General features: G+C 39.8%; 1 protein-coding gene across 1 annotated transcript; it reads left to right on the top strand.

Moving 5' to 3' along the window:
• Nucleotides 1-1363: 1363 nt before the first annotated feature.
• On the top strand, nt 1364-10845 carry LOC108792761 (serine/threonine-protein kinase WNK4-like). The gene is made up of 4 exons (XM_018563607.1): nt 1364-1561; nt 2151-2353; nt 6743-6837; nt 10606-10845. Exons 1-4 carry the CDS (start codon nt 1401-1403, stop codon nt 10606-10608), a joined length of 462 nt encoding a protein of 153 aa, XP_018419109.1. The 5' UTR covers nt 1364-1400; the 3' UTR covers nt 10609-10845.
• The last annotated feature ends 757 nt before the right edge of the window (nt 10846-11602 follow it).

Below are 11602 nucleotides of genomic sequence, written 5' to 3'. Positions count from 1 at the left end.
GTTTTAGTGTCAAATGCTGTACAGTAAATTTGAAGTATATTGTATTATTTATTATGGGTATTTATATAGGGCCAACAATTTATGTAGCTCTTTACACAGGAGCCAATTAACCTTCCAGCATGTATTTAGAGTGAGGGAGGAAACCAGAGTACCTGGAGGAAACCCACACAAGTACGGGGAGAACATGCAAACTCTTTGCAGATAGTGACCTGACTGGGATTCGAGTTTACAAGGCAGAAGTGCTAACCACCTCACTGCTGTGCTGCCCTATATAAGATTTGTTGACTTTCTCTCAGGGGAAAAAGAAAGTTAAGTGATTTCGTTTTCTAGATACTTTATTGGCACTTAAACCACATTAGACATTAGAAAAGGAGTCTTCAGTATTTTTGCTAGTCACAGATTCTCTTGCTTTTGTTTAGCTGCAGTAAAGACTCTTGGGTCTCTTAGCGGCACAGCCGAGTCCCCTCCACTGCTTGTAAATGTACTGCCTTCAGAGCTTCTGCCTCAGGTATGCCTAGTTCAGAACTCAGGCATTCAGTGATAATTTCAAACACAGTACAGGATGGAAAAAAATCCCAGTGTGTCACCAAGTTGAAAAGATGGCTGAGCTTTGTGGTCCTCTTCCCTGGCAACCTTTATCCACAGCCCTGAGTATAAAGATTATATTCATTTTTAAATAAAGGGTTATTAGCCCTTTGCCTCTTGGAGCATTTTTGCAAAATGTTTGAAGAGAGTTTTAGGAAATTCTTGATGGCTGTGGTAATTCACCAGGAAAAGGTATTCAATTTCTGCTTGAGGAAATTGCATTGCTGATGAAGATTTGCATGAAGGACTTCCAAAGTAAATGTATATTTATACAAAAGGGAAGATGCATAGTATAATTTTTTCCCTTTTGTCTTTTTACAGAAGTCCAACCAAAAGTTGTAGGGAGATTTCAAGTCACAACTGCAAAGGACTCCACAAACAGCAGCCTTGATGTATTTCAAAGATCAGACACTACCTCTGGGCTGTACGAGACTTCTTCATCAGACACAGATATTAGCACTGATGCGGACACTGAAGGAAATTTATCAGACTCTGAAAGACTCACTCCCAGTGCCAACGTAGACACACTTATGTGGGACCATGATAGGCATATCAGCTGCTCAGACTCTGAGGTTTGTGTCCAAGGATCGAAGGATGAATATTCTGGTGACATAAAAAGTTTAACTCCTGTAGGTAACATTGTAGATGTATTAGACAGTTGTATTTGTGTTCTCAATAACAACAACCCTAGATCAGAAGATGGCTGCAAGAATATTACCAGCAATGAACAATGCATTCACAGTGACCATGTTATAAAGGAGGAAAATAATGGGGACAGTATCTTAGCGTCGGCAGATGGGAAAGGTGTAGATCCCATGTCTTCTAGCGAAGAGGAGAACCAGGAAAAGACACCCCAGCAGATCTCCACAGTTCAGGTCTGGCTACATTACACCAGAGGTATTGCTTATCTCAGCAGTGATGATACTGAGAGTGAAGATGAGGAGATATTCGAGGAGCTTCAGCAGCTAAGACAGAAGTAAGTTGACATATTTTACTGTGGGGGAAAATTAAAAAGTGCTTTAAATGTTACATACTGCATCCAAACATTTTGGAAAAAAATGACTAACTTAAATAATTATTCATAATTAACAACTGTGTTGGCGCTGTTGGCACCCTTTAAAATACAATTACAGTTTCAGAATAAACATGTTATCTGATCCCTCTTTCTCCTCAGTTACGTGATATATATAAAGGCAGAGTTGAGATACGGATTCTTCCATTCTTAACTGCCCTAATCTGTCCTGGGCTAGGAAGTGTTTATATTTTGGAAAGACCTGGGACATGTTCCTGCCCTTGTAAATATTTCCTGTTTCTGCTAGTAGGAGTCTTGGGCTATTGACCCGTTTTATTTCAAAATTGAAATTACCTTTAGACAGCAGCTTCATATGCTAATGGTTTAAAGAGAACTAATAGTCTTATTTTTCACTTTTGCAAAGCAAGTAATATCATATATAAAAGCATATACTATATACTACACATTAACCTCATTTGTGTTTTTACACTTAGATACAATCATTTGCATAGAGGTCATGTCCTCACTGGTGCCTTTATTTTTTTGTGAATAGACATATGTCTGAAGTTCAGGTGTTACAAGCACTGCAGAAGAAAGAGATTGAAGAGCTGTATTGTAGGATGGGAAAAGTGCCTCCCCCAGGTATTGTGTCTCCAGCAGCCATGCTGTCCAGTCGACAGAGGCGTCTATCAAAGGGAAGCTTCAACCCATCGAGGAGGAACAGCCTACAGAGATTAGAGCTTCTACCAGCTGCTGGTATGAATCCTGAGAGCATGCTCTCAATTTATGCTTTGTCAATTTAAAACTTAAAGTTGTTCTGCAGCTTTAGGAAGGGTATTCTAGGAGACCTACCTGGATTATTATTAAGAACTAACAGTTTTTATTAACAGACTGTGGTAGACCATTGCTTTAAACAGATGTATTTACTGTGCAGTCTGTATTGTTACAAAGAGGTGTTAATGGCCCACCAGGGAATGAGCCTTCGTGACAGCCCATTCTTTCCACAGGTAGCTGAACCAAGACAACTAGCTCACTGCACTCACTCCAGACAGAAAGGATCGCTGTCCCTCAGAATGGACAGTCTGCCCTGTGAAGGAGCGTCCATACTGGGGGACAACAATCTGAGGGACAGCAATCTTTTCTGTCTGGGGAAAGTGTGGCGAGCTGGTTGTCTACTTTCATCTACTTGCAGTTGGGATTCAGCCCACAACTGGGACAGGACTGTGTCAGCGTGTACCGATGCACTGCCCCTTTCACATGGTTGGATGTTGTGCTTTTTGCTTCTTCCCTCCCATGGTCACCTTTTAAAAAAATAAGTGGATCTTAAACATACTACACCATATGGGTTCTTTGCGCTGTGCTCCTTGTTTGTCTTTCGATAGAGGGCAAGTGCCTGCCTTCTTCACTGCTGATCACCAAGATGCTTGTTAAGTGTCCAATTTGTGGAAAGAGCACTCTTAAGTGTCCTTCTGTGCTGGTAATATCACACAAAATAGCGCGACTGATGTTAGTGATAACGGTAAGCTCACAGATGTGTATTAGGATATGACAAAGACTAAGACCACAGTCAGGAACTGCAACTTGCAAAAAGTGCAAAAACAGGCTCTTAAAGAGGAACTCCAGGAATCTACTGGGTAGCCCCACTACAACGAATAACTTCTAGTTTTGGTTTAGGGGCTCAGGATCCCTGCTCTCGCCGGCTTCCTCTGGGATCCCTATGATTTATGTGAATCTGGCAGACATTATAAACTTGCATGTCCTTCCTAATAGCAGATACCCTAAGATCTACAGTATATCTTAGGGCAGGGGTGCCCATTAGGTAGATCGTGATCTACCAGTAGCTCTCAAAGCTGATGCTGGTAGATCACAAAGGGTGTGAATGGCGGCCCCTTTATTCCATTTTGGTATATTTATTTAGCTGTGCACACATGATTACCTATTAGCCTGAGTCTGCTGAGCCAAGCTCCCTGACACCGTTCTGGTGGATACTGGTGTTTGAAGTGCTATGAATTACATCAAAGAATATTAGTTTACACAGCCTGTTGCACTGCACTGTTTGCAAAATACAGCAAGGTGGGCCAGGAGAGAGAGCGGGGAGAGACAGCCAGGAGAGAGAGTGAGGAGAGACAGCCAGGAGAGAGAGTGAGGAGAGACAGCCAGTAGAGAGAGTGAGGAGAGACAGCCAGGGGAGAGAGCAGGGAGAGAGTGCGAGGAGAGACAGCCAGGGGAGAGAGCAAGGAGAGACAGCCAGGAGAGAAAACGAGGAATGACAGCCAGGAGAGAGAGGAGAGACAGCCAGGAGGATAAGCAAGGGGAGACAGCCAAGAGAGAGAGCAAGGCGAGTCAGCCAGGAGAGAGAGCAAGGGGAGACAGTCAGGAGAGAGAGCAAGGGGAGACAGCCAGGAGAGCTAGGAGAGACAGCCAGGAGAGAGAGAGCGAGGGAGGTTTTTTTACGTTGGTAGATCTAATGTAGCTCGTCATTTGAAAAGTAGATCTTAACACAAAAATTGTGGGCACCCATGTCTTAGGGTATCTGCTTTTAGGAAGGATTTACAAGTTTACCTTTTTTTAATCTACCTTTAGAAGTCTACCTTTATTAGCCACCTACTCTCAGAAAAGTCCTAGTATAGCTAGCCTAAACTGAGTCATCAATCACCCTAAGAATGCATATAGTAAGACAGCAAATATTTTGCAAGGCAGAAAAGTTATATATGAAAAAAATCCGCGCTAATTGAGAAAAATGTATATAAAATACGAAAGTAACCTGGATCTAGGGTTAAAAGCTGCCAGACAGAGGTTACAGTTGGGACCTCATAGGAAGTAGGGTAAGTGTACAGCGCTATCTAACCTCCCCAGTGTAAACTATAAATTGTGAAAATATTCCAACATGTGACAGACTAAAGTGGTCAGTGTGTTTATGACATCAATATTGTGTCACAAAAACAATAATGTGAAAAGGTACAATTGAGTGAGCCAATTTATTAAAAAAACAAAGTGAATCAATCACAATAAAATGAATGAATGAACGTGACAATTGCTACAAGGTGTATTTAAATACACCAATTAAGAAGCAACAAAGTTAATAAATCACATCTATACGTGACTACTGAAAAATTACTGAATAAATGCTATAAAAGCAGTGATATGCAATTATTGTAAAGTGCATCTCTTTTGAGTGAAAACAAAGAACCAAATCCATCACAACCGTGACATAATGAAAGGGGAAAAAGATTTCCCGTGAGATTGCACTCCACCTGTTTGGGGCTGTGCACTCCCCAAATGTCCTGCTAATGATGAATAGCTATCCCGATGGTCTGGATCAGATTCCAAAAATAAACCTCCCGAGTGTTTCAGAAGCAAAGACAATCAGTTCAAATGTTAAAATCCTCAAAGCTTCGGCACTAGACACCCTTTTCGTCCTTCAGCCGCTTAGTGTCCAGACCGGACCAAAGTTCCGTTTACATGTAAGACACAAAGATCTCCATGAGGTAGTAAAAAGGTTTATTAAATAAAAACAATAAGTAGAAACTCACATATAAAGATTGAGGCGGCCAGCCCACAAAAGATAGAAAACAGCTCCCGTCTCCTCAAGAGGTAAAACCCGGTCTCATCTAGCCCCGCCCTGACGCGTTTCATCATATGACGTCCTCAGAGGGTAGCAGGTAGCATATCATACCTGCTACCCTCGGAGGACGTTGTATGACGAAACGCACGGAGCACTTTAGTCTATGTCACATGTTGGAATATTTTCACAATTTATAGTTTACACTGGGGAGGTTAGATAGCGCTGTACACTTACCCTAAAAGGCAGAAAAGTTGCCAATAATTTACATGATTTTGTGCCAGAATTAGCTCAGTAATAAAATGTGTCTCTTACATTTAACATTTAATGCTATATTGTCCTAAGGCTCTATAAAAAAGTATGTTAAGAAAATGAGTCTGTATAAGTGAAACAATTACGATACTACAATGCCAAGAAATGAGCAGATAACCAGATCCCAATCATCTGACAGAGAGAAGATGCCCTCCCCATTTTTACCTTAGTCTATTAATGGGGGAAGTTTCATACTTAACAGTAGCGAGTATAGAGGAAATACATTTACAAGTCTCTTTAGGTATCCCCTCTTCTATAATAGTAATACTGTATTACCGCAGCATGAAAAAAACATACATAAGCAAAGTACACAATGGGCAGGGTTCTGTTGCTGGTGTAGAACAGAATCAAAGTTGCTACTACTGCAAAGAATCAAAATGAGTATCAAAACATATGAGATTATTTGGGGATTTGTAGGTCCAACCGTAGAAAATGCTTAGAGGCATGCCTAAACATTTATAGGGCTGTTAAATTTACAGAATGTATGAGCATGTGTGACTAGATTAGCTAACATCTACCTTTAGATTCTAGAGCTGTGCAATCATTATCTGTTAGCAGATAGAGCCACCAGTTGATTCATACCAGTTGTAAGGCTTGGTAACTACCCTGTATTGTAGTATCACATCAGAATGTCATAGCATCCAGGATGGATGAAGAAAGTCTTCGGGTGTTTGTATTCCATAACAAAGAAACCACCACTGAGTTAAATTTATAAAGACTCTCATAGTAATCTAACAAGGTGAACTAGCTACAACACAAATTGAATTGTACCCACCAGGATAACAGCAGTTGAAGCCAGTGCAATGCTTTAAATTCTAACAGCAAGGTATTTTTAAAAATGAATTACTTTTAAAAAGGATTTTCCTGACATCAGCATAATCTCCCACCCTAAACTCTTCTATGTAAGGTGAGATATGAACAAACGAGTTTAATGGCAACCACAAATTGAAGTAGACAGAAAGCAGTCTTGTCTGGTCATATTTCGAAAGTGCATTCAAGTTACCAGGAATGATGACATGCCCCTGAGCAATCTCATATGATATTCTGAAGCTACTGAATACCTTCTTTATTTCAAATACAATAAGGCACATTGGGATATTAGTGATTTTGGAGGGGCTAAATAATATGCACTTCTTAGGATGTGTATTGTTATGTCTATTAAATCCCAGTTGTTCTGGGCATTTAATAACGCCAAAATAATTGTTGAGTCTGTAAAATAATATGGTGGCCAAGATATTTTTAACACAAATTATTTCACAATGCCTTTTCAGGAATTAGGAAGAACTCACTTGGGGGAAGCAGTACAGGCTCACAGGAACAATATTCTAATAAAGCAGTCACATTCACAGGAGATGTCACAAGAATGGTGAGTTTTAGACATGTAAACCGGCAAACAATTTGGTAAGGTTTGGTGCGTTTTGAATTTTTCATTGTTTCGGGGTTTGGGATTCAGGTCAGAAAGTCAATTAATTTCAGGATTTTCAATAATTTCGGGTGCATTGGATAATTACGAACAAATTTTTGCTGCAGCCAAGTGACATTAGAAAAAAAAGGTGACATTTTTCTTTTTAACTTTTGACAGTCCACAGAAAGAAAACAAAAACAAGGTGACCCCTCTTAATTCATACCAGGCCAGATAGGTCTGGTAGGAATTTTAGGGGGACCCCAAAAAGAAAACAAAAAAAGCTTGAGGTCCCCCCTGAACTCCTATACCAGACCCTTGATCTGAGCAGGAAGGGGGGCGGGGGGGGTGAGCATGCGCCCCTCCTCCTGCATCATACCAGGCCACATGCCCTCAACATGGGGAGGGTGCTTTGCCAGAGGGAACCCCCTGGAAAAGCACCTTGTCCCCGTGTCGATAAGGACAAGTGCCTCTTCCCCACAACCTGGCCCAGTGGCAGTGGGGGTCTGTGGGTAAGGGCGCTTATCTGAATCTGAGTGCCCTCTTACATAAAGGGGGCACCCAGATGCCACCCCCACCCCCCTCGTGAATGTGTAAGGGGTAGTTGTTACCTACCTACTCATTCACCAAATAAAAAAAGTCAAATTGCAAATAAACACACCACACTGTAAACAAAAGTCCTTGATTTGAAAAAAAAACACTTCAAAAGGTTTTTGACAAGTATTTTATTTAAAAAAAAAAAAAGTGTCCATCAATGTAATCCAAAGGTCAATCAGGTTGTGTATATTCTCGTCAATCATGATGAACAATGGCTGCTTACTCGCAGAAAGAAAAAAACCCGATGCCTGCCGACCCCAACTGAGCCCGATGGAAACTTCTGCGAAATGACAGCTCTGACAAGAAGGGGGCAGAGCGAATTGTGACGTCACGGGACTTGTTCCGCCCATTAGTTGACATTCAGTAGCAGAGTCAAGTCAAGGATGCATTGTACAAAACATGCTTAGAGAGGTGTGTTCTAAGTGCCTAGGAGATATAAGATGGGGGTGAGATGGGATTGGGGCTGGCAGATAGAATTTTGTACTATTGTTATAGTGTTCCGTGCTGGACGACGAGACGAGGCTAAATAATGGATATGCAAACTATTAATCAGAATGGTTCCTGTTCTAGATAACCACTGGAGGATATTACAGTGACACATGTGATCAGGATGATAATGGAAAAGTAAAAGGTAATTACACTAAAACCCCCAAGCTTTATGAACAAGTTAGTATGCCAAACCCAAATGAATATTCTACATAAAAGAAGAAAAATTTAATCAGAGCAGTTGAAGAAGCATCTAAAATATTTAATAATGACAAAACAAGGAGTAGAAAACATTGAAAGCATCATTCTCAGTGGTTAAAAACATTACTGGAACTACCACAACCATCTACCTACCTGCTAAATACCTACTACTACATCCTCATCATCATGCTGGCATTGTTGTTATAATTTTAATTTTCTTTATGCAGGACAACTATCTTCTCTGACAGATGTGTGTTACCAACAAGGAATCATCAATCTAGTTACATAATAAAACCTAAGAATTACAAAACACATATTATAAAGAATGTTGATGTGTGAAGCAAGTATAAAACTGGTCATACATTTAAAATTTTTGTTGCTTGCTATCAAAAAATTCCGACATTAAAGCGAACCTGTGGCTAGGTAATGTGCTTTCAAGTATTTACATTACATTAGTTAAGCAGAAAACAAGCAATTGTTATTATTATTATTATTATTATTATTATACAGGATTGATATAGCTCCAACAGTTTGCAAAGCACTTTACAAAATAAACAGTATTGTTACAATACAATTCCATACAACTGCATTAGGGGGGTTCTGTTTGTTAGAGCTTATAATCTAAAATGAGGGGCAATTGATACAAATGTAATAACTTTGAGGCAAAAGCTGATGGAAGGAGAAGTCGTTTTTAGGAGGAGATTTGAGTTTTTATGGATTGCCTAAAGGCAACCGTATAGATTGGGCTTGGGATCCCAGAGGATGTGGGAGGCTCTGGAGAAATCTTGGAAGCGAGCATAGGAGGAAGTGACAGAGTGCTAAAGAGCTTGAGTTCTTGTGAAGTGAATGCTTTGTGTGATATTGTGAGATGAGTTTAGTAATGTAGCCAGGGGTGGAGTTGTGGATGGCTTTGTACGTTGATGGTATTTTACATTTTATACATTGGGCTATTGAAAGACAGTGTAGGGATTGGTAGAGAGGAGCATGGCCACTACACAGTTGGTAAGGTGGATGAGTCTAGCAGCATCATTCATTGTAGACTGAAGGAGGGATTATCACATTGTTACCGTCACGGTAATGAGGTCTGGGCAGTCAAGTAATATTTTGAAAAAGCTTTGTCCCCTTGATGGCAATAGGCCAATTATTGATATTATTAAATAAAATACAGACCAGACATCTGTACATAGGGGTCAAAGCAATCCAATTAGAATTATTTACATTATACAGCTAATGGACTTTATTGCACCCCTCGTAAAAACATTCATTACCAGAGTTGATATCCTGGCATAACCGACCTGTTTATGGCAGACTTATCTTAACCCACTGATTCCAGATCACCAATTAATTGACACTTGACAGGTCTAGTTAAACACAAAATGGCCTGGCACTGATAAGAACACAACTGAACTCCAGTTCAACTTGAGCAATAGACCTACAGCTACAATCTAACCCAATAATCATAATTATGAACCAGGAGGTGCTATATTAACAATATAGCCCTTCCGTGTATTCCTGAGTCCAAACATACTAGATTTGAAGGATCTAGGAGGCCTAGAAGACTAGAAACACATCTTATCCCTTCTCTTCCTTCTGACAGGAATATGACAGGTTTTACGAGGGAGTGAATTAGAAGGTTTGTGGTTTCGTTTGTTAAATGGGGCGTATTTTGGAAATGTTACGGAGGTTGAGTCGACAAGATTTGGATAGTGATTGGATGTGGGGCTGAAAGGAGAGCACGAGTACCCAGGCTTGATGGGAGGGGTTGATCGTAGTGTGTTTGATTGTGATGGGGAAGTTGGCTGAGGGAACAAGGAGAGAAGGAAAAATTCTTAGCTCAGTTTTTGTCAGATTGAGTTTGAGGTAGTGGTGCGACATCAATGCTGATATGTCACTGAGTAGAATTGAGATACGTGAAGAGACAGAGGGGGTGAGTTGAGGAATGGAGAGATAGATTTGGGTGTCATCAGCATAAATATGGTGTAGGAAGCCATGGGAATGCCTCTAAGTGATCATTTTGTATGTTCAGCACACACCTACTGGACACTAATAACTTAGATTAGATGCATTAGAATAAGATATGTTGTAGTCAGCAACTGCAGCAGATCTTCTTTCAAACTCTTTCATTTAAGGAGGCTCATGAAGCTCCATGCATGACAATCTAAAAGACATGTTTTAGGCTAAATGAAAACCTGATCCCCTACTCAGTGCAAAACAGATGTAGAAAGTGTCACACTGCTGATTATCAGAGGATTAGAAGAGCAGGCCTACTATGTTACTATAAGAATTGGTCCCCAAAAGGGGACTAACTTCAATTCAGACTGAAAAACACTATTACTTAGACTGATTTAATGAAGCTTCTTTATTACATCATGGTTTTGTTGACATTATTCAGTGTGAAAATACAAATGTTTTAATTACAATTGATATCAATTTGTTTTCTTTTTGTAGTAATGCCATCTATAAGAAACTCTTGAATATAAATATTGGGCTACCTCAGCGGTTGTTGTTCTACCAAGTAACGTCTTCTATGGTTCAGACTTGTTGAACAAGATATATATTGACGGATATGGGAGAATCAGCTGAAAGCCAGTGCATTCATCCTGCAGAAGAAAGATTAGTCTTCTAGCTTGGTGGATCCTATATTCAAAATAAATAATTGAAACCATGTCTGTCATAGTAATGGCTAGTTTCAACTTTCTACCAGCTACTTGTGCCCCTGTCAACTAGATTGCATGGCCCCGATGGTAACAACTTGAGATACATAAGTGATATCCTGTATTGGAATAAGCATTGCATTATCTAATGTTTAGTAGAAACATGTTGTTAAAGTTAGTTGAATCTTCTTGGTTATCAGACTGTGAGTTAAACAACCATTCACTTTGGACTTGGAAAAAAGAAAGGAGAAAGCCGCCTGCCAACACTTTTAACATTTGGCTTTTTCACTTGAAACCCTACAAACAATGGAAAAGCATCATCCTATAAAGCTATAGCAATAAAAGAACTGAACATGAGAGATTTAAATGAGAGCAATGCTGACTGTCTACCTTGCAAAGCACATAAATGATGTTGGATATTGTTTCTCACATCAAACAGAATTTAATGAACACCATTTAAAATGCAGCTTGCATTTACCCTGATTGTCCAGGATATTAATTATAAACCAGCAACGATTTAAAGGACCAATTGACCTTAAACACAGGTTGGAATGTATAAAAGATGATTGTGTGCAATAACATGTATATGTATTTTAGTTTTAGGACTTTATCAGATCTAAAGATATTTAAGCTAAAGCAGTGATTTTCATAATTGATAATGCCCTACTTACTAATGTCTTCCTATCTAGTCAGGCTATTGAAACAATTGCAGTCAGCCTCTCTTCAGCCAGAAATTGATAACACTTAAATTCTAATTTGCGTTCAGCAATGCAAAATATCTCACTTTAATG

This window comes from Nanorana parkeri, unplaced genomic scaffold, assembly GCF_000935625.1.
Source record: "Nanorana parkeri isolate BGI_ZX_2015 unplaced genomic scaffold, ASM93562v1 scaffold679, whole genome shotgun sequence".
NCBI classification, from domain to species: domain Eukaryota; kingdom Metazoa; phylum Chordata; class Amphibia; order Anura; family Dicroglossidae; genus Nanorana; species Nanorana parkeri.
The sequence above is the reverse complement of the archived record's forward strand: the minus strand, read 5'-3'. Positions and strand labels throughout refer to the sequence as shown.

Excerpts from the sequence above, each read along its gene's own strand:
- LOC108792761 (XM_018563607.1), top strand. The coding sequence starts at position 1,401 with ATGTCTTCTAGCGAAGAGGAGAACCAGGAAAAGACACCCCAGCAGATC. Across the intron at positions 1,562-2,150 it reads CTTCAGCAGCTAAGACAGAA|ACATATGTCTGAAGTTCAGG; the intron begins GTAAGTTGACAT and ends TTTTGTGAATAG. Across the intron at positions 2,354-6,742 it reads AGAGCTTCTACCAGCTGCTG|GAATTAGGAAGAACTCACTT; the intron begins GTATGAATCCTG and ends ATGCCTTTTCAG.